The 23,717-nt window shown below is 44.0% G+C and overlaps 1 protein-coding gene across 1 annotated transcript in view; it reads left to right on the forward strand.

Moving 5' to 3' along the window:
- Positions 1-5,632: 5,632 nt before the first annotated feature.
- NAV2 (neuron navigator 2) overlaps positions 5,633-23,717 on the forward strand; it is a 205,607-nt gene continuing 187,522 nt past the window's right edge. The window contains exon 1 of the mRNA XM_063397550.1: positions 5,633-6,642. Coding sequence (XP_063253620.1) covers positions 6,385-6,642 — 258 coding nt within the window. The 5' untranslated portion in view covers positions 5,633-6,384. The remainder of the gene's footprint in view (positions 6,643-23,717) is intronic.

Here is a 23,717-nt window from a genome sequence, read left to right on the forward strand (position 1 = left end):
ATCCTCAACCTCATTCCATTTCAGTCCTGTTCCTGGTGACTTGAAGTCTGAGGAGTGAACTTTACATGCAGAGTCAGAGAGATGGACCTTTCCAAAGCCCACCACAGAATCCCTGTCTGTGTGTCCCGAGACAGCTGAGCCCAGTTTTTATTAGATTGTGAGAAACTGGTGTGGCTACAAATCCAAAAGCAGTGGGAGCATAATGAATTCCAAGCTGTGAGTGTGCATTTGCTGTGACAATATAAACTTAGGAAGCTGTTGAGTGAAGCGCTACTACAGGCTTACATTACAAAGCCATGAAGCGCTCTGGTACAGAAATGGGATTAAATGTGAGCATTGTTCAGAAGATGCTAATTTTAAATGGTGCCATTTTCTGTCACCATGCAAGAGCATCTGCTTGTATCACTAGTGTGGCCAGTGAAATTTCCTGGCTACTTTTAATGAAAATGAGGGGAACAGATGTTCTTGTCCAGGTGGAACTTGGCTTGTATATTTTTTTTTAATTTTTACACCGTCATAAAATGATGTGGAATTAAACCCAGCGTGAATTAGAAGCATGTCAGGGGATTACAAACGGAATTTTAGATCAGAATTAGTGTAATGCAGACAAGATTTCTGTCAAAAGGACTGGGAACAGAACCAAGGTTTCGTCCTCTTCTCACTGCTCTATATAAAGAACTCACATGTACAGAATATAATTGCTGTGGTGAGAGGATGCCAAATTATATAATGCTTCTATCCACATTCGTCTTCCTAATCTCTACTGTTCCCCTTGGGCCAACACAAGAAAAAATTATGAAGTTTACACCTTTACTCCTCTATGCCTTTATGGGTTTCTCCATAGAATGGTAACGTGAATGTACAGGTGGGATCAGACTTCTCCATATTTGATACTGCTCAGGGACAAAAGATGGGTGTCAATGTGCAAAATGCCCGCAGTACCAAAAATAGATCCGTATTTATTCCTGTCCTAGCTTCACTGGAGCTGATGGAGCTGTGCCAAGGCTGAGCATGCCCACGGTCTGTAGGACAGCAGGAGAGCCTGATGAGAATGGGTTTGAGAGAACAGATGAACCCGCTGATCCTGACACTGTGTGGTGACATTTTAGGGATATTCAGCTTGAAATGATTCTTCTGGGGGGTTGCAGAGGCATTCCTAATGCCTAAAAGCTGAGGATGGCGTTGATCAAGGTATTTTCAAGTCTTGAGCTCAGTTCCATCAGCAGTTCTGAATCACCAGGCCAGCTAATGAGGTGTTCTAATTGATAGCCTAATTCTACATGGTTTTTCCATTTAGGCTAATGTAACATTTGGCTTCGTTGAGGATGAATATTAACCACAAGTTGAAAGGAAGGTCTGATTCTCTGATCTCTTGCTACATTTCATCAAGCTTTTAATTTTACTTGCAGTACCCACGTGCAATCCATACAGGCATTTTCTTTCTGCTTGGGTATAGAGGCCCTGTTTTGTTGTTAATTGATAATGTGTGAGCTGTGGAGGCAGCTTCAATGGTTTTATCCTTCCAGAAATGTTCATCTCATTCATACAAGATCATCTGTTCAAGAGCAGCCAGCCCTGGGCTTTTGTTCTGTTTACTGGCTTTGGTTGGGGCACTGTGCTGACTTGCCTACAAGCTCTTGAACTACAGGGCACTCCAGTAGTTCCCTCGGATGTGTTAAGTTCTTGAGTTCACATGAGTCTGCTCAGTGAAATTTTGAGAGTATTAAGCCAGTTCTCAACACCAGAGTCTTGGCACTTGAGCTGACACTCCGTGGTGCTGAGCAGCCACAGCTTGAGTCCAGAGCAGCGATACTCTCTGAGCTTCAAAATCAGCTGTGTTAGCCAAACCAGTAGGGTTTATTGTGGTTTCATTGTGGTTTGGCTTTTTTTCCCCGACAGGGGAAGTAAAGTGCTTGTTTGTAGCATTTTTCCTTCTATATTCCCCTGTTTGGGGAGTGGGTGGATGCTCCCTGGACTACAGGCAGGTAAGGAGGGGATGTTGTGGCTTTTCAAGCAAAGATACTCATCAGACTTAAAGCTGCAAGGGAATTTCTCCTAGTCAGAGGCTTACCCAACATTTCTGGGAAGGAATGAAGCTCTTGCTTTTTGTTTAGATAATTTGCCTTCTTTTAAAAGTTTCTTTACTCCTAGCTTAGACATAGAAATTTGGGTGATTCAAAACAGGGAAGGGAAAAGCGGTTGGGCTTTTCAAAGATGGTAAGACAGGTTCCCAGATCCCTTTGACTATCTAAGAGAGAAATAGTTTCTTTGTAAAAGCCCAGCCTTAAAAAGAGATGAAAATTAATTTATTAAACAAAAACAACCCAAAACCAAAACAGAACAAAAATCCTGACAACTCAAAAACTAGTCACTTCCAAAGACAGACCAAAGTCGATGTTGCCAGTCTGTGCAGATAAAGTCTTTAATGTGATATCATTTATGATCTCATGGGGTGACTGCACTGCCACTGCAGACAGCAGCTGGCATTTCAGTGCCATTGTGCTGTGCCATTATGTTTAGATAAATGAAGCAAAATATGTATAACATTAAAAATCTCCCAGGTTTTAGATGACAAAGAGTTCTTAGATGCAAACCGAATCCATGAGAGCAGCGGTAATTCTGGGTCACTCTTCAAATGTGTTTTCAGGAATTCACATGAAGCTTTGATGAAGAATGTGTCCATTTCACTGATTTGGCAAAATAGCTGTCAGGATCACAGACTGAGTGTATTCAGAAGAAATCATTTCAGTAGGACTGCACACTGAGAAATCAGGAAGATTCCCTTAAGGGTCTGGAGGAACTGTGGAATGAAAATCCAATCCACCATCATCAAAGGATCAGATTCCATAGTTGTTAAGGGAGCAGTGAAAGGAATCCTTTTCTTTTGGTCAAATTAACTTTGTGGCTGGTTTGGTATCCTGTACCCTAGCCAGTTTTCCAGGGTGGAACAAAAACAACAGAACAACAAAAACTGGCAAGTTGGGTGCAGCAGGGATTGGTGGCCTGAACCTCATAAAACGTGTAAGTGAAGAACAGAACATAAAGCTGTCAGTTAGATCCTCTAATAGCTTTTAAACCTTACTATATTTTATTGCAGACCTAAAATTAGTCTGTTTTCAGGTCTGGATCTTTTTCAAGATGTTCATATTGGAGCCCAACCTTCTCTTAGCCAGCAGGGCTGAGTTCTCAGCATGGGATGATGGAAATGGTGTTGGAGTGTTCGAGGCATTTCTGCTCCAAGGACTACCAGTCCTCTCAGATGGTAAATTTACATTCTCTGTCAAATTGTAGGGTTTTGAAATGTTCTGTATAGCTGTGTTTAGGCTGACATTGTGCACAGCTATGACAGAACATTAGAAGATTTGTCTTGGTGGGATCTCAGTGAGATGGATGAAGAGGGATGTGTGCTTTGCCATCTGAAACTGGGGGGTAAAGAGATTGAGGTGGAAGCAGTCACTTAAACTGCCATAAAATTTACCCTTTTGTAGTTACCACAAAACAGCCTGGAGAACTGGTATATGTGAAAGCAGATGTGCTGAAAAATCCCAGCAACAGCCAGAACTCAACATGTGAGCTTTATGTGTACTGCAGCAATTTGAATTACATTTTATGTTGCAATGCTGAGGAAGAATAGTACTTGAAAATAAGCAGAGCACAATTTCTGCTTATTTTATTATTTTGAGTTAATATTATTATGAGTTTTTAGTTCTGCCACTTAGACACTGTGTAACCTTGGGTAAGTCACTGAAGATGACCTTTGCAGAAGGATCTACCACTGTGGAGATACTCACAGTACAATCCAAGAAATACCTCATTTTTCTGTCTCAAAGAGTCTCAGATCTAAAAATGTGCGGTTTGCACATTTAAAACTTCCTCAAAAGACAGGGCGTTAAATAGGCAGGTCCCAGCTCCCCTTGCCATGAGTGACTGAGCATGATTGAGCCTTCCTTGCCCAAGCGCTGCTCAGGTGGGCTTACTCTGTCCTGCTGAGTTGCTTCACCCAGAGTGTGTTTCAAATATTTGAAGAGTAGGTTCATTGCTTCTCTGGATGCCCCATCCCTGGAAGTGTTCAGGGCTGGCTTGGATGGGCTTTTGAGCAACCTGGACTAGTGGAAGGTGTCCCAGGGAGGTTGGAACTTTTAATCTTTACGATCCCTTCCAACCCAAACTGCTCTCCCCTTGCTGGGATCATTCTTGTCCTTGCACCCAGGCAGTAGTTTAGGGGTTCAGTATTTGGGGAGTGGGTGAGGTGGGAATAAGGAGCTGAAGGAAGAGGCCCTACTAGGGAAATAAAGCAATTAACTGGAAATGTGATGAAGATTTGATTTAAATGCACCTTTTGCTTCCATGTCATGTGTTGGTTTTGTGACTGATATTCTGAGGCACCTTCTGTGATCAGAGAATTGTTAAGGTTGGAAAAGACCTCCAAGATATCAAACCCCACTGTTTCCCCAACACTGCCATATGACACAACTGTGTCCCCAGGTGCCACATCCAGGTGTTTTGTGAGCGCTTCCCTGAGCAGCCTGTGGTTTGATATCCCATCAGAACCTCCCCTGGCACAATTTGAGGCCGTTTCCTCGCCTCCTGTGGCTTGGGAGCAGAGCCCAACTCCCCCTGACTGCATTCTCCTCCCAGAGAGGTGTAGAGAGCCTGAGGGTGCCCCCTGAGCTCCCTTTTCTCCAGGCTGAGCCCCTTTCCAGCCCCCTGGGCCGCTTGGCATCAGGCTTGTGCTCCATTCCCAGCCCTGCTCCCTTCTCTGGCCTCACTCCAGTCCCCTCAGTGTCGTTCCTGCAGTGAGGGTAAGTCCAAGCCCTTGCCTGCCCCCCGAAACCTGGGCGCTGTGTGTGCTGGTGCTGAGCCCCTCACGCAGTCTGAAGGCATCTCGGTGCCTTCATCTGCACCCTCATCATCACCTCCCACCGTCCTGGCGGTGCAGGAAGGGCAGTGCGCGGCTCTGAGATGTCACCGTGAGCAGGAACGCGGGCTCCGGGCGTGTGGCGGCTCCTGGCACCCACCCAGGGCAGCGTGAGGAGCGGCACCGGGAGCCTCCCCAAAGCCAAGCGTTGCTATAATAGGGCCGGATTACTCACGGTGCTTATTCAAATTCCTGTTGATGCTGGCAGCGGGAGTTTTTCCCGAACAGCCACGAACAATGAGTCACCTCCAGGTGTTTTGATTTGAATTTTTAAATTTTTTTTTTTCCTTTTTTTGGAATATCGAAAAGAAAACCGGCCCGCGGCTGGCTCCGTGCCGCGTCCCCCCCCGGAGCATCCCTGCGGCTCCCGGAGCATCCATCCATCCATCCATCCATCCCTCCCTCCCTGCGGACCCCTCGGCGGGAGCCGAGCCCGCTCCTCCCCTTGCGGAGAGAGGGAGCGCTTTCCCGGTTCTTTATTTATTTTGTTTTGTTCCCGCCGGGAGCGGGCAGGACCAGCGCAGGGCCCGCCCCGCGCGCCGGGAGCCGGCCGTGAGGGAGCGCGCGCCGCTGCGGCACGGAGCGCGGGCTGCCCGCCGCTCTCAGTCGCGTTCATCCGCAAATCTGGGGTGGGTTTCTATTTTTTTCCCCACCCACCCACCCACCTCCAGGTTTTTTATGCTCAGCACTGGGGGAGCCGGGAAATCGTGTGGCCACTGGCATGTTTTGATTTAAAAATCGCTGTCGGTGGACGTTTCTCCCTTCTGCTCCGGCATCGTTGTCCTGTTCACAGCTATTTAGGCTTAAGGAGCTTGATTCTCTGAGGCTTGTATCCAAGGGCATCAGTCATTAACACACTGAGCTACATCTGCTTCTTGGCTAAGACTGAAGAAAGACATCTTAAGCTGGAAATCCTGCTCGCTCACTCTCTAGTGCGTACGGAAGGGGAAGCATATGCGGCAGCAGGTTCCTTTTTTCTTTTTTTTCCCTCTCTCTCTCCAAAGGCTGCCTCACTTTGGAGATGCGGTGACAAGATAATGGAGTGAAAGTCTCTCATTTCCAGGCAAGAAAATTGAAGGACTCAGAGAGAGAGAGAGAAAGGAAGGAGCAAGTTACAAAGCAGAAACAGGAAAGAGGACAGTGGTAAAGAACTGAAAATAAAATTAGAGGAAACAGGTGGAAGGCTGGTATAAAGCTGGGAGATATTTTAGACTGAAAGAGGTGTGCTCTTCTTTTTGCCTTTTTTTTTTTTCTTTTTCCCTTTCTCTTTTTTAGAGTCTTTTTTTTAAATTGATTTTATTGTTGATTTTAAATTCCAAGCTGATTTTGGAGATCTCTGCAGTAACCAGGCTGCTTTGGAGTAGAACAGCTTCCCCAACGTGTCATTTTCTCTCTCCCTGCCTGCTGTCTCTGCTGTTGCTGCTGCTGCTGCTGACAGAAACGTGTTAGGAAAGCAGAAAGGGAAAATGCCAGCCATCCTGGTAGCCTCCAAAATGAAATCGGGACTACCTAAACCCGTACACAGCGCTGCTCCGATCCTGCACGTCCCGACGGCCAGGACCATCCCACAGCCCTGTTACCTCAAGTTTGGCAACAAGGTGGAGGTGACCAAGCCATTGTATTCCAGCCAGATTCCCCTCAAGTCTTCCAATGGACAAGAAAACGCAGGAGATGGCCTCCCAGCCAGGAAGAGCGGCTCGGTAGAAAATGGATTTGACACACAGGTTAGCAGGCTCCGAGTGCTGGGGAGGTGGACGTGGGAATTTCTTTCTGTGTGGAGAGCGTGCAGCAGGTTTTGTGGGGTGAACAGCAGTGCGGGAAGGGATGCGTGTGTGTGTGCCAACATCTGTCTGCAGCTGTGGTGTATTCCACACAGTGGCATGTGTCATTCTGTCAGCACGACCGAACTGATGCTGGGGTGCTGAGGGATGGGGCTGTGTGTGCTGCTTGCCTGGGCTGCCTCTGCTTCAGCTCGGGGGGATTTACAGGAGGGAGATGGCAGAGATGGTGCTCGTGGGGTGTGTTCTTTGTGTGCTTTCTGTAGGTGCTAAGGGTAAGGGCTGCCTCGTGTGCCCGGGCTGGGGGAGGATTGCTGCCTGCCTTGAATGTGCTCTGTGCTCGGTCATGTCCTGTGCCCCAGCACTGTCTGTGTGAACGTTCTGTGTTTGCAGCCGTGTGGGCAGTGAATGGGAGGCAGTGCTCGATGCTGGATTACAACATGCATGTCATTCAGTGCAGCTGAATTAAACAGATTATGCAGGAAATGAGCACTTAAGTGGAATTGCCTGTATAATGCTGTACGTGCATGACCTCATAGACGCAGCACATCATCGATACCCGTACTTTAGGTTTCCCTTTAATCCGTATCAGTCTTCTGATGTATTTTGTGCATGCTGCTTGCTGCACAGGGAGGAGAGGTGCCCATCCCTCAGCTGGTTTGGTTCCTGTGGGCAGGGTGAGGTTGCCAGCGTGGCCGGGGCTGCAGCATGGGCACAGCATGGGTGGTGGGCAGGTGGGCTGCTGCAGCAAGCACAGCTGATGATGGCTGTACAGCCCTGGGATGTATTTTGGTGACAGCCACAAACATGACACGCAGATTCTGCCAATATCTGAGCCCGAGGCAAGGTGATACCATTATGCTGAGAGAGGGAAATGGTGACTAAGGCTCACCTGTGGGTTTTTTTTTCCCTTCTTCGAGGAATAATGGATCATCCCTCCCACCTAGATTCCAAAATCTGTGGCCTGGTAACCCTGTTCCCTTCAGACACACGTGCCTCGTGGCTGGGCATGTTTGACCGCGTGCCCTGATTTCAGGACGTGCCGCACTTTCCTTGCTGGTAGACAGGGTGACATATGCAGCTGCTCAGGCCAGACAGATGGGACTGGAGCAGTTCCTGAGGGACTGGGAGCAGGAAAAGGAGACAGCCAAGCATCCGTGCAGGGCAGTGACAGCAGACAGAACAACCTGTGCATCACACCCTGCTCTTAACAAGAGAATCGAGTGCTCTCCCTCACTTGTGCCTGAGCCTGTCCTTGTGCTCATGAAACGTCAGCAAAATCACGTTATCTGCTGCCCTTTCTCTCACACTTGCTGGGGTTTCTGCAGGGAAATCTACGTTGCTGAAAACGTGCTTGTTATTCAGAAACACTTTCTCATCTTGTAACAGATTATGCTCACGGAGATGTGCCGGAGTTTGCAGCAGTGAGGGCAGCGCCATGGTGGTTTTAACCCTTCCAAGGATGTGGAACAACCCCCTTTTTTTTGTAGCTTGGTGACAAAAGGGTCTTGATGCTGGCTTGTTATATTTGAACAGGGAGTGATTTTGGCTAAGGGAATGTCAGATAATTTTACATTTTTAATTACTTCAGCAGCAGGAGAAATCTTAATCTTTGCTTTCTCAGTAACCTCCTCTGGCTGGCAGTCTGAGCAGATGCCCAGCACCTTTTAAGGTGTGAACCAGTGAGGCTTTTTTCACTATCTGTTATCTTGAATAAACAGGCATTTTTTGTTGTTCCTACAGATCCAGCTTTGATCCTTCTGCCCAAAAAGCACGCAGGGTTTTGCCATTGAGGGTGGTCATTTGCAATGGCAGTCTGTATCCAGAGGGAGATTTTTCCAGATGTGTTGTATCAAGGGCACTGCTCGTTCCTTTTCCTGCTGTTCCTCCCTGCCAAGGGAGGAGGAACAGGATGGATGGACAGCTGCCAGGTGATATGTCAGCAGCTGAAGCACTTTTATCTTGGAAGACCTTCAGCTGCATTCAGGTATAAAAGTGCTTTCTGATAATAACCCTGCTGAGGTTTAGTCTTGAACACTGCACCAGGTCTGAGCATCTTGAGAATCTGAGGTTGATCACTTGGCTTCTCTGGGTGGTTTATCTGAAGTACCAATGTAACCCTCACCATTTCACTGGGCAGACACCTATGAGGGAGGAAAGTTATTTTCTTACAGTAGAATTTAGAGTTTAGATCCACAAGCTGGACCAGTGCCGAGTGTTCTGGCTCCTCTCTTTGCAGATCTTGGTCCCTGTGCAGAATTTTCAGCCCACAGAGAAGATCCTCCTGTGTGGGTGGAGGGAAAATGAGAGAGAGATTGTGTCACTTGGACCAATTCTCTGGGTTCTGGGAGTATTTCAGGGAGTTGTTCTTAATCCCATTGAAGTGGGTCCTTTTTGCACTACATAATACAAAATTTAGTGGCCTATTTGACTGATTCTTCTGGCAAAGAGGCTGTGTCTAGATCATAGTCCAGAAGCCACCACGTGAGGATATCAGACCATGTTCTCCTGCTGGGTTAGCCTGTTTCAAGCCACTTAGACACCAGTGCAAAGCTTCATGAGCTTTTTTGGTGATACCTTTCTAGAACCTGGTTCTTCAGAGAACATGAGCACTGCAGGTTGTTTTCATTAAAGTACCAATTTTTTAAAAAACTGCTGATAATCAAGATGTCCCACTCACAAATGCGGTATCAGTGAAAACTTGTAAATGTTTTGCTAATTTTGTTCCTCTTGATCTGGTTTTACACGTGTAAGCTGGGTTTTATAGTAACTGGAGGTTTTGTGCCTTAAGGCCTTATAAGGGCAGCGTGTTTTTTAAAATGCTGTGCAATTTATAAAAAGCATACTTCAGGGTATTTCAGAGGCACTTTCCAAAGAAAGGTCTGAGGGTTTTAGCATCAAGCCCATTGTAAATGCTGGTCAGAAATCTTAGGCTGATGAATCACAGCAGTATCATTCTTATTTTACTGTTGCTGATATACACACTCTGTTTTTCCATATTAAATCCCCTGTGTTGTGCACAACAGTACCCGACTGTTGCACTGGTGCTTATTTTGTCTGATTTGAAAACACCGCCAATAAATTGCACTACCCATATTTAGAGAGAATTGTTTTGGAAATATTTAACTTTGTTACCAGAGAAACTTCCGTGGAGTAGATGGCAAGATTATGGCCCCTCATCTACAGAATTTCTCAGTGATTCTGAAAAAGTGGGATGCGTTTGGCTGCTAAATTTGCATTAGTTATTTAAGAAAGAAGTCATTGCCAGTTAAGAGTCCGTGTGGTCGTGGTGTAATTGTTGGTGCAGATGCGAGAAGGAAGATGCCACTGCAGGCACACAGCTTGCTGCCATGCCATTGTGAATGTCCCTGAAGGAGATCACGGATTTAATTACTGTCTTTATTGCTTCTGTGTTGTATCCTCCAACTTCTTGATTTTCTTTGTCCAGAGAACCTAAAAAATACTCACTGTTTGTACCTCCAGTAACTGAAGCAGCACCAGGACCTTGATCAATGGTTGGTCCCACCCTTCCACTAAAACACTTGAAGTTAAGAGACATCTGTTTAACCTGGGTCTAAAGTGTCTTTGTTCAGCAATTACCTGTAATTGTGCTTAGTTTGGCTAGGAGGGGAGTGGGTAGGAATTGGTATTTCTTTGTAGACTTCTTTGCAATATTCATTTGCTGAAAACCAGACAGTTGCCCTCTCCTGGTGGACATGGCAAAGCAGGTGCTCACTGGGTGTGATGTTTTCCCTCACTTTTGTCTTTTCCTAGGTAAAGCCTAGGATTTCTAGAACTCTTGCAACTCCTTGTGCTATCTACAGGACTCTTCAGTGTCCCTATACCCCCCTTTAAAAAAACAATTCAGTGTAAAACTGGTTAGATATCATTGTCTGAAATCAAGCTACCTCGCTCAGGTTTGTTTTTCTTCATATTGCTTTCCCAGTTTGTGAAGATCTTGTTGAGTTGGGCAGCCTGGATCTGGGGTGGTCTAATTCGGGGGTGTTCTGGGTGTCCCTATTTTCTAGTCTTACACTGTATTTTTCACTTAGTGATTCTTTGATAGTTTGTCACGGTCATCCACATCTGGGGTGTGCTCCAAAAGCATTTACCACCCCTGCTGAGGTTAAAAAATCTTTTTTTCCTCATTGCCCACTCTGCAGGCCAAGTGATGAGAAGGGTATGGAAGCTGTGTTGCAGCTCCCTGATATAAATCGAGTGGACAGCCGTTCCCAGGTTGGTGGCACACTGCTGGCACGTTCCAGGGAGTTTTCCAGTCTAGCTGATTAACTCAGTGGGTTCCTCCTGTATTTTTCCACACTTCCAATCCAGGCTCCCATCAGCTGTTTGATGAGGCACCCGTGGCCCGTGAGCTGTGGGCTGCAGATCCCTGCTCTGTTCCCTGCTCTGCTTCACTCCCCTTGTATCCCTGCCATTAGCAATCCAAATGAAGCCACTCAGTTCAGATATCAGTCATTATTTTTCTATATTTTAATTACCTTGAAGCTTCACATAGAGGAGAATTAGTGGGGCATGTTGCAGAGAAATTGCACCTTCCCTTCTCAAGTGCCTTGGCCATTTCTGTGTGTGGTACTGGGTCTCACAGTTCTAATACTGAACCAGCGTGCAGAAGGGATAGGCATCAAGCAAATCTTGATCTGGACCCAATTTAAAGTCAGCTGAGCATCGATTGGTTTCAGTGCCATTGCAGGAGCCGCCTCAGTGGTGTGAAATTTGGTCTTGGTGTGACGGCTGAGCTAATTATAAATGAAATTATGAGAATTATGGTCAATCATACTGATAACTTTAACATAAAAGATTTCTTTTTGCAGTTGGGAGAAACCAAATGGGGTCATGTTTAGGATGTGAACAAAGGGTAGATTTTACTCAAGTTGGGAGAAGCTAAGAAAAGCTGTAGATTCAGGCTATGCAAATACAGGAGCACAAAGTAAATTGGAAATTGGTACTAATGAGTTTGTTCATATGATTATAGTTACGTACCTAAGCAGGTTCTTACAAAAACCCCTATGCTGTATCATTATGATAGTTTTTTTTTACACACTGTAAGCAATTTGAGGTGATGAAATAGCCAAATTCTTCTTCTTCTATTTATGATTACAGTGGGTTTATCACAGTTAAAACATTTATAGATACATACTGAAAAATATTAAATTGTTTGGTATGTTGCTCCAGATGAAGTCTTCCCAGACAGAAAACAAGAAAACAATTCCAAAGTTGTTTTATTGTGATTATTAACATGGATATTTCAGTGAATTGTCTTTTCATATAAATAGCTACCTTTTCTAAAGCTTTGCATTTGAACAACAGGTGTAACATTGCTCTGTAAATTCAGGAGGTTCTTAAATCATTGGCTTTTCATTTAGACTATGCAAAGGGTTACTTTGCATAAAGTAACCTTGTTCAAAGTTCTATTAGTTTTTTTATCATATTGGAAAACGTTTTTTTCCCCCTCTTACTTGTGACAGTCTATCTATCAATCTGTCTGATTTGAAAATTTGAATATCATTCACCTAAGAGCACCCCTTAGAGGCAGGGATATTGTTCTTATTTTTTTGGAGAAAGTTTGTTCAACAGAGAAGTGTAGCCAAGGTCAGGGAGTGTGCAGCTCTGTAGCTGGTCCCCTGATACTCGATTATCTTCCTCCTTTGCTGCTACTTGTTAACAGCTCAAAATGCTCATGCATATGGTGTCCATGTGTTCTCCTTCTGTCCTTGAAACTGTTCGTTCACGCCATGATGTCGAATTTCTTAAGTGAACACTCTCACTTTTTTTGTCCCTGCTCTAGCAAGTGATTGTTATCACCTTCTGCTGTGACACTTAATGCACAGTGACACCCAAGCAGAATGAGGTGCAGGGATATTAGGAGAAAACAACAGATACTGCTTTTAGAATCTGCTGGCACTGAACCTGAGCTTTAGTTCTCAAAAAGAAAAAAAAAATCTAATTATAAAGAGGTCTGATAAACAAACCGTGACCCTTTCAAATATCTAGGAAGTACAAAAAAAAATGAGGAGACCAACACCACTTGTGTTCTTTTTGCCTATCCAGAAGGTATCAGAAAAGAAAGCCATTGTTTATTGAGATAGTGGGTATTAAGTTCTGGGTTTTGGAAATTCAGGGTTGGTATTGGCTGGTTTTAATTTCCTTTTAAGAGTCCTTGGAGAAACATTGTCTACTCGGTAATTTCACTTTCCAGATTGTCTCACCACTGGATTCAAATCTCTGAACAGTTTGTGGAGTATTTTAATGCTTCTGGCCTACAAGTTCCATGTTCTTATCAAAGTGGAAGAAATTAAGGAGGTGCTTAAATCAATAATTATTTTACTTGAACTTTCCTAGTTTGCAACAGGATAAATATTGTAGGTGCTGTTTAAGAAGATTTATTCATGAATTAAGCAATAGATGGGCTGTTAATGAAAGGATGTGTGTTCTTCTCTCTATCTTTTTTTCTCATTTGTTTTTTTGCTCCTTGAAGCTTTGGAGCTAAATCTCATACTTTTTATTTTGGTATAAATCAAGAGAGGCCCTAAAATTTGAACCTTGCTTGCAGCAAACTGTAGAATCTCATTCTGCTGAGAAATTCACCTGGCTAAAAATAGCCTGCTTTAATATTATTTTTAGAAACGTCTATATTAGAAGTATATAAATGGTTAGATACTATGAGCATTATTAGACATGAGCTGTTGGTACATTTTGTAACAGGAAGCTGCTGGTTTTCCATTCACCAAGAACTGGACTTGAGTCAAACACTTGGCACTTACTTGTATGCCTCTAATTTTATCTGTAAATTGTTTTTTCTGAAATAGCTTGTGGAAACAGTCTCAGTTTCTTCGGTTTTGCAAAGCATGGGCATGGAAATAACTGCTAAAACTTAAAACAAATAAACCACCTATTAAAATAAATGAGAAAACAGGTCACTTCTTATTTTAAAACTGGCTGAGATCTGAAGTTTTATTCTGATTCCACCTTATTTTGCCTCTTGAAAGTATTTTTAGGTGTGTTATCCTTGGATTGTTTTTCATTTTAATTTTGGGTGGTTTCAGAATTGGAAGCAATGTGTGGGAAAACAATGCCCAAAAGGAAAAAATATCCAATTTCTGTATTTGAAAATTCACTTTTGCCAGGACATTTTCCCCTGTGCGTCTTGAGTTTTGGACTGTCATAGCATCATATTTTGACAGTGTCTTGTTTACTTGCATTTTTTAGCTTGTGTTCATCCCTTGTCTTGGACATTTCCTTAAGTCCTTTTCCTTTTTTTTGTCTCTACAGCTGTGGTGACAAGTTGCCATCTTCTCTCTTTGACAGCTGGAATTTTTCACTATTTTACCTGCCCTGTCACTAATATTGGTCCATTTCTTCTGTCCTGTCCTTTATATAATGACAGCCACCAAAAGTGCCTTGGCTTTACAGGGCTGTGAAGCCTTCTTGGGGAAACCTGAAGGTGTTTGTTTCACCTGCTGAACAAAGTGAGCTAGCTATGCCCATCCAGCCTTTCTCATGAAATATATAATCCATAAATGCACAGAAACCCCAAACCAGCCCTGGACAGGCTGATTTAATCTCTGGCTGCAGCAGTGGCTCTTCTCAGTGTCCTGTTGGCTTGGTCACACTTTCTCCAAACAAAGGGATTGACACAACCTCCCTGATCATTTGTGTGTTCCCCCTCATCTCCCAAATAACTCTGTAGGAGCTGACAAGGCCTTTGAGCCAAAACAAACCTAGATTTTTCAGAGTTTTTTAAGAAGAACATCTTCTGTCTGAGGACGCCTGTGCTTTGCTCTTGGGAGAAGTGGGAGAGGCATGTGCCAGGCTGGAACTGTAATTTTATGTATTTTATGTATTTCATGGAGTGATGTTCTCACTCATGAAGGCTGTTGTAGTAATGCCTTTCTGTTTCATGCAATGAAGGCATCTTCCCTGACAGGATTGCTGACATTCTGGAAATGCTGACCAAAAATTATTACATTGTCTTTTTCTGCAATCTATACACTTGCCTATTGGTAGAACCAAATGAATACCCTGGTGGGATTTCATGTTGCTGATCTGGCTTGTGTGATATTTTATGGTGAATATGGGTCCTAAGACTTTGTTATACTTTTATATCTTGAAACAAGTATTTAGAAACAGATTACCTTTTTTCTTTAGCCATGTCCACTTGAGCCGTGTCCACTGCTGGAAACTGCAGGTAATTTCAGTACTGACATTTTGATCCACAAAGATCAATGTGCAACTTGGATTGCAGCTGGTGGAGACAATAATTAATGGATCAGTCTGGTAAGATGAATTTGATTCCGTTTTAAATTATTCTCCATTTGCCAGAGACCTATGGATATTTAAGTGTTCAGAACCAATCAAAAAACATCCTGTGTTGTGTCAAGATCTAATGTGCATGGACCATTTGATGCAATAGCTTTAGAAATGGGTTTTGCTTGTCTTGTCAATGACCAGGGGTCATTCTGCTTCTCAGAACAGCCACATGTGTCCCAGACTTGTCTGGGGCTTAACTGGGGTGGGTTATTTTGGGAAGGAGTATTTTTGGCGTTGCTGTGTCTTGCTCCTCCAGGATGGGCTCTGGAGCACACAGGGCTCTGGTCCTCCATGGTAACGTGCCAGGTGGGCACTGCCAAGGAAAACTGGCAAAAAGATGCCAGGTCCTCTAGTGTGGAGCTGGAAAGGGGGGGCAGCAGCATCCCTACGGAGCCTCTCCAGGGGAATTGTAAGGAATTTTCCTTATTTCACCCAATCAAACTGCTTTCTGCTTTTCAAGAGGAAGAGCAGTGGTTGCCTAGGATCCCGTTTCCAAGCAGTCAGATACCAACTTCCCACACTGCAGCAATGTACATTTTCCTTTCTTGCCTGTAAGGTGCTTTTTAGCCTTCCCCTGGTAGGGTTTGGAACATGTGGAGTGGCTGGTGGTGCAACCACCACGATGCAGTATTTGTGGGGGGATGCTCATGCCTGTGGATCACCACCACTGGTGGGCTCGTTTACCAGGTTGGATAGCAAGGCACTTCACCTTATTTTTAACATAAAAATGAATTCCACCTTCTCCTTGTGGAGCAGGTCAACAAGGAACCTGAAATAATAATTTAGAAAAAGTCTGTGTAGCTCCTAGACTTCTTAATAGCAGATCCTTCACTCTCCTTTCACTGTGTCAGCTTTGTGCTGAAACTTAATCTCTTGGCCACAACAGTGTGACCTAAGGAAGATTTAGCCCTCTTAATTGCCTCCTGAGCGCTCTCAGATTCAGCAGAAGAGGGGTTTGTGTTGAATAAACACGAATTTTCCTCAATTCCCTTCACAGTCTGAGAAATGTCCACTGGTCTTCGACACAATGGAGGGGACTGACGCCACCCTTGGCTGCTGTGTCAGCATTTCCGAGCCAGTGACCCGTCAGATCCACTCAGTGTTCATTGTGCAGCCTTAAGCAAAGAGAGATTTGAAATTTCAGCGTTCTGCTGGCAAACAGTTGAATTTTAAATAATTTTTCAGTGGTTCTTAGTGGCGTGTATAAACGGATTTTCAATGAATAAAAAGCCCCGGGCTTTCCGCACACTTGGGCACGTTTTGGTCATGCAGACAATACCTGTGGAGGAAGGAGGCTCTTGCAAACCATCTTGTGAGTGGCTGCAGCATCACTCAGAGCCACTATGCTCTCCTCCCTGAGAGCAGCTGAAATGGCAGGGCTTGGCTTGGCCAGTGCTCTGCACCATTTCCAGCACTGCTGCCTGAAGTCCGGGCTGAAATGGACGGGAGCTCAGCTGATTTGCATGGTTTAAAGTGCCAGCTCGGTTTAATGTAGAGCAGCTGGTGTACGCTTAACTCCTTCGGGAGAAAACCTAATACCAGCAGATCACATTATCCAGGGCTACGCTGCACATATTTATTTATTTACCTGTCTGTCTGTCCCTTCTCCTCGCTGTTCCCTCTGTGAAGATGGTTTGTGCACGGCTGGCGGAGGGCTCTGCTCGCTGCTGGTGTTTCTGTATCTTACAGAGCTCCCAAAGCAGTCAGTCCCACCGTGTGACAAATGCTTGTTGCATCCTCCTGAGCACCCACTTGCACGCTGACCTTAGCAGGCAGGACTCTGAATTAAGATGTGTCACGGTGAAGGGTGGTGAGATTAGTTGGAAGAGGGACAGGTGTAGAGGCCTGGATTATGTGGATTACCGCGTGGTCAAGTTCTTAGGGTTAAATTTCAAGGTTGAAAACGGCTAATTCCACAATTATGGAATTAGGATGTGCTGTGCTGTTCCTCTGGGTGCCGTGCCGGCAGCCAGAGTCACCTTGTGAGGGAAGGAGGACTTGGAGGATCAAAGAATTCCTTTGCTCCCCTGAAATAATTAGCATAACCTCTGTGAGAGGATGGAGGGAGCATAATCTTTTAATACCAACCTTTCTCAAAATTGACCTTGTCACAGGCAGATTGAGCCTCTCACAGAGGGACAGATGTGTGGCAGTCACTTTTACTGCATCAGAAATGCTGGCACAGGATCTCATCCTCTGCCAAAATTCTCTTTGCCTTTCCCTGGGTGATCAGCCTCTAATGCCAAAGGCTCTGAGTGTGCCTGTGGATGAGCTGTGGGATATTGATGGACTTCACAGAATCAGGGCTTCCTCAAGGCACTTACAATGGCGCATTCTCTTCCTCTGGAAATCCTTTATTCTGTCAAGCTCGAGCAGAATTTTCTCTTGAAACAACAGTTTCAAATGGTCACTTTTGAAGACCCTGATGGGTTTCAAGTTTGATCTCCACTAAACTGGAGATAAAACATGTGTTAGGTTCTTTTGACACGAGTAAGTCCTTAAGGGGGCTGCATCTCAAATTTGAGTGTTTCTATTACCCTTTCTAAACCTTTGTGGTAGACAGTACCATGTGGTTGCTTGGTTGATATCCGTTTGGTGGATGGGACAGGAAAGTCATGTGGTGCAGGAGAAAGGACAAGCCTTCCCTGATGAAAACTGGGTATTGTCTTTTTTTGTAGTGAAAGGGAAACCTCTAAGAAGATGACCTCCCATAATCTTCTTCCATGAATGCAGGAAAGAGAAATTGTCATTGGTGATGAAATATTTCATTCTTGCATCTTCTGTTGTCCCTGTGCGAGATCACTAGCATGCCTGCATGCTGAGGAGGATTGTAGCCCTGCATTATATAGGCACATTATTTCTGTTGTAGTCTGTGTATACCACAACTAGGTTGAACATCTGAATGCTTTTTGTGTGTAATATGATAATAAATTCAGCCTTCTGAGAAAAAGCCTTTTCTCCTCCAGGCTGAAAATACAGCTAAGCAAGATGCATCCCTCCTTTAAGCAGACAGAAACCATTTTGTGAGGCAGTTTAGAAGGCTCCTTTCTAGCTGAGGTGGAGAAGTGCAGTTTAGTAGTTGGTTGTCAGGCACCAGGTCAAAACTTGGAACAAATGAGGCTGTTGGTGTTTATCAAGTCTGACTCCAGGCTTCTGGAACAGGAGCAAATTACCCATCTTTTCATTTATGCTGTGTGTGAGAGCTCTCTGTGGGTTTGTAAATCCTCACCAACTTGAGTGTCTCAAATATTGTTTGTTTTCTTTTTATAGCTAAGGGATAAGTTTATTTATTTTAATGCTTTTCCATTGGTTAATACAAACTTTTCAGGGCTCCAAGCTTGGCCTCTAATGCTTATTATTTTTCATTCCTTGCTATTTTCCACCACAGATATTTTTATTTTTGCTGTTTTTAAGACTTTTCCAACTGGTCAGAAGGTTAGGAAAGCCAGTTCCAGCAGACTGGACACGCTGTGAAAAAGCCTGAAGAAATGATAAGACCAGTTTTTATGGCACCCTCATTTTGAGCCCTGTCTTTATGCCAGGAGGGGTTTCAGTCCTAAAGATGCAGGGTGGGTGAGTCTGTGAGCCACAGGCCATCAGCATCCTCACCTCCTGCCTGCTGCAGTTTATCACCAGCAGCTCCCTTATCTCACAGGTGTTCTGCAGAGATAAACCCATTATCATTCCAAGCAGCTCAGGTAAAGTGATACCTGGAGCCATGGATTACCTTAAATAGCTAACTGAGGGACTTACAAACCTTCATGCATGTGTGATCTGTTATTTTCTTATTGATCTTTCTTCTTCAGGTAATGCTTGAATCAAAGCAAAAGATGCTCGATTTAAAGTCTTTTCTGGTAATGACTGATGGATTTTAATTACACTTGTGGAAATAGAAGTCACGTTGTTAGGAGAAGGTTCTCAGTTATAAACAGGTATCATTACTTTTGGCTGTGCCTTTTGAAAACAGCAGGTTGTCCTTCATTGCTGAATATAATTTAAGGAGAAGATGAGAATCCAAGAGCTGCTAACGCTATTTCAGATGGTAATGAGGAGTTTGTGGGCTGTGGGTTTCCATCTGCACTCCTCTTCCATCTGCCCACGAGGAGAAAATCAGTGGCTGAGAAAATAAGAGGATGTCCTGCATTTAGGCAGCCACAGAACCACCAGTTACACACAAAACCTTGTGAGATTTGTAATGGAAGCCGAGCCTGTGAAAGCACTGCTCTGAAAAGGGAAGTGCAAAAAAAGGCCGCTGAGATTTTGTAGGATGGAAAAAGGAGATATTAAGCCCCATGAAATGCATGATTGACCACGTTAGTGGAAGTGAGGAATCTGCAGAGTGTTAATTTGTAGTATGTAAAACAGCTGAGAACTATCTGTGAAGGCTGAGATTATGCTAATTTATGCAGTCCACATTGCTACTTACTGCAGCTTAAAAATAGCTTCTTTTCCAGAGATCTAGAGCTACTGCAGGTTGGCTTTGCATTTAGCTCTGCAAATGTTACCCGGTTTGAACACAGAACAAAGCCTGACTGATGTGGTCTTTTCATCACAGAATCACAGAGCAGTTAAGGTTGGAAGGAACCTCTGGAGATCATCTAGTCCAACCCCCCTGCCAAGGCAGAGTCACCTAGAGCAGATTATACCCAAACAAACATGTCCTGGTGGGTTTTGAATACTTCCAGATGGGAGCACTTGATGACCTCCTGTTATTCTGTGGAACAGGCTAAGACCTCCTTAGCCTGTTCCACAGAATATCAGAATATGCTGAACTGGAAGGGACCCACTAGAATCATCAAGTCCAACGCCCAGCACTGCACAGGATGCCCCAAGAAAGCCCAAGAGTGTTTTCCAAACTCTTCCTGTGCTCTGCCAGCCTTGGTGCAGTGCCCACTGCCCTGAGGAGCCATGTGATGGGTGAGGAGCCTTTTCCTGATATCCAGCCTAAACCTTCCCTGACTCAGTTTCCTGCTGTTTCCGTGAGTCCTGTTCCCTCACAAGGAAGTTTTAACTGCAGTGAGGTCTCTCCTCAGTCTCCTCCAGGCTGAGCAGAGCCAGTGCCCTCAGCTGCCCCTCCAGACCCTTCACCATCCATGTGGCCTCCTTTGGACACTCTCTAAGAGCTCAGTGTCCTTTTTATGCTGTGGCACCCCAAACTGCCCCAGCCCAGAGCAGAGGGGACAATCCCTCCCTTTCCTGGCTGGCCATGCTGTGCTGATGTCCCCAGGACAGGGCTGGCCCTCCTGCCTGCAGGGTACTGCTGACCCACACTCAGCTTGCACTGCCAGGACCCCCAGGTCCTTCCTGTGGCCCTGCTCTCCAGTGTCTCATTCCCCAGCCTGTCTGTGCATCCCAGTGCAGAATGTGGTGCTTTGCCTTGTTGAACTCCACACAACTGGTGATTGCCCAGTCCTCTGATCTGTCCAGATCCCTCTGCAGGGCCTCCCTGCAGGCTCCTTCCAGTTCTGTATCATTCCAAACTTGCTTAGTATACGTTTGAGTCCTGTATCCAGGTCATTAGTGAAGAAGTTGAAGAGCACCGGGGCTAAGGTGGGGCCCTGCAGAACCCCCTTAGTGAAACTCTGGTGCCACCCCATTCCCTGCCACCCTTGGCACCCAACCCATGAGCCAGCTGCTCACCCGTCCCCCAGTGCCTTGGAGTACCTTGGAGAGGTGTTTGGCTCATCTTCTGCCCCTCTCCGTGCCATTGTTTCGGGTGTTTATGGGATGTAAGGAACAAAAAGGTGGGGAGGGGGAACCTCCATGTACTGGTTGTGATTAAAACCAATTTTCAGGTTGTCATTTGAACTACATTTCCAATGAGTGTGGGTGAAAATGAGGACTAAGAAATGTATTGCAGCTGGAGGCAGTGGCTAATTTCATATTCTGATTTCGTGTTTTAAATTCTGAAGGAGCTAGAATGAATTCTGCAATTCAAGTCATAATTTAGCATTATGAATAGAATTCCAGACAATACCGGAATTGAAATTAAAGAGCAAAGCAATTTGGGACAAAAAGTCGTAGTGTGTAACTTGCATTTGAGCAGCTGTTCCTCTGACAAGAAGATGCTGTGGGTTTTGACTACCAGAAGATAAATCCATCCTAAGAATGATTTGCAGAGGTGCGTGGAAGCCAAGAGAATGTGAGTCCCCTTTTTCTCCTACCACCTTCAGTCACATTTCCTTTCCCAGTGTGGGGATGAGACTTGTGATAAAAAAGCTCGTTTAACAGAAATGGTGGTAGAGAGCAGTGGTTCCAATGCAAGTTATTCCAGGTCCTACCTCAGGGTTATATAAAATGGTTTTTGGCTTAGGTCAGGGGGTGACTAAGTGTGCCTGTGAGGGAAGGAATGCTGATCTCTGGGGCTGGAGCTGCAAGCTCCTGGTGGGCTGAGGTGACTGAGCTCTCAGAACTCCAGGTCTGAAAAGCAGGTGTGCAGCAGTGACTTTTGCTTACCTTACTGTAATTCCAGGCACGATATTCTGATCTCAGATCGGAGATGTAACTTTATATATGAATTTAGTTATTTTTCCTACAGCTCCATTAAAAAAAACCCAAAGATCTCTTGACTAGGCTGCTGAGAAGTTTAGAAACCGCAGTCCAGAGATTCTGGATGGAGCCAGATTGCTCTTTGACTTACAGCACCATCATTCAGTGTGATGTCTGCAACTTGTGTTTACAAAGGCAATCATTTTTATTTTTAGTTATAATTATATTATTTTTATTAATATATATGTGTAATTTAGTATTTATATAAATAAATGTATGAAATATGTCTATTTTTAGATATTAATTTGGGGGCCTAGCTATATGTATATATTTTTTATTTTTAGCTATGAGTATATTATTTTTTACTAAATTATATTTATAATTTAGTGTATATAAAAATATATATACTAAACATATAGATTTTTATATATATTAGTTTGGAGGTTTAGCTATAATTATAATATTTTTAGCTATAATTATATTATTTTTTATTAAATTATGTATGTAATTTATTATATGTATATATGTATAAATGTATAATATTATTATATTTATATATGTGTAAATATGTATAATAAATGTATGTATTAGTTTGGGGGGTTAGCTGTAATTATTTTTTATTTTTAGCCATAATTATATTATTTTTTGAATTAAAATATATAGTTTAGAATAGATGTATAAATTATATATACTAAACATTTATATATATTAGTTTGGGAATTTAGCTACAATTTTTAGCTATAATTATATATTTTTTGCTAAATGATGTATATAAGTTAGTATAGATGTATGAATCATATATACTAAATATATATATCTATGTATTAGTTTTGGGGTTTAGCTATAACTAGCTATAATTTTTTTCTATTATAGGGGCTTAGTCTGACGCTGAGTTGAAGTTAAAGAAAAGCTCGGGGCAGGGCTGAGTGAAGGGAAAAAGGGGAATAAGGCAGTGGGTGCTGTGGGATGGCTTAGCCGGGCTGCTATTGCCACCTGCTGGTGCTGCACAGCACCAAAGCACACCAATTTTCCTTTGCTTTCCCGGATTAAGTGACATGGGATTAAGTAACCATAGGGCATGGCTTAGATTTATTATGGATATGGTTTTATTATCGATAATTCTTTCAACGTCAGACAAAAAATCCACAGTGTTTTATGGCTGTCGTTCATTTTGGGCGTAGATAATGCTGTAAAAAATACCTAACTGAGCCTTTCTTTGAGCAGCATCATATTGTGAATTGCCAGACACCAGTGTGGCTGGAAACTCCTGCAATGGGTGTGAGTGATGAGCCCAAAATGTTCCTTTTGTGGTGCAGAAATGCAGCAGGAGTGCCGCGGTGTCCTGCCAGCCTGGTGTCCCCGTCAGGGACACGCTGTGACCCGCTGGCATCCGCCTGCAGAGCTGATGAACATCCCCGAGCTGCTGCGGCAGGGGCCGGGCGCTGCATTACCAGGGCAAATTTGATTACCGCAAGTGATTAGTGTCTTATCTCGCCGCAATTAGCGCATCGTTATCAAATGATGACTTTTTGCACGTAATGTGACTTAATTGTCCTTTCGTTATAAAGAGTTTTATTGCGATCCTTTTGGCAGGGGAATACAGATTAAGTTGTAGTTACCAAGAAAAAAAAGGAGATCACTGTTCAGCCCCTCCTGTTCAGTGACAAAGCCACATTCTTTAGCTTTATCTGTGGATTTTCTCTCTCTACAAACCATCTGCATCTGCTGGAGCATTTCAGAGCTCTGTAATGTTGTCCAGTGAAGAACTGGCACAGGTTATTTGCTGTGAATCTTGCAGGCAGCACTTTGGAGCTAAGATCAGCTTTGCAATTTATGAAAATTTCATCTGACCTGTGGGAGGGGTCTGATCTGAAAGTCTCCTTCCCTCTGTTGTAGCTGCCATGAGCTATGCCACAAAAATCTCTGTTTTGGGGGAAGATGTAAATCAGTTAAAGTCACAAGAATTTGCTTGGAATTACGGCTCAGAGATTTCCACTGTGTTGTGTCAGGTCTGGAAGTTTTCCCTGGGCTTTAAGCAGCCTGGTCTAATGGAAGTTGTCACTGCCCATGGCAGAGGTGCTGGGACTAGAAGGTCTTTGAGGTCCCTTCCAACCCAAACCATGACCCTTCATCATGAAAGAAAAATAATTTGAATGGTGGAAAGAATATTTCTGAAGCAGCTACGCTGTCCTTACGACTGTCAC

This window comes from Prinia subflava, chromosome 5, assembly GCF_021018805.1.
Source record: "Prinia subflava isolate CZ2003 ecotype Zambia chromosome 5, Cam_Psub_1.2, whole genome shotgun sequence".
Classification (NCBI taxonomy): domain Eukaryota; kingdom Metazoa; phylum Chordata; class Aves; order Passeriformes; family Cisticolidae; genus Prinia; species Prinia subflava.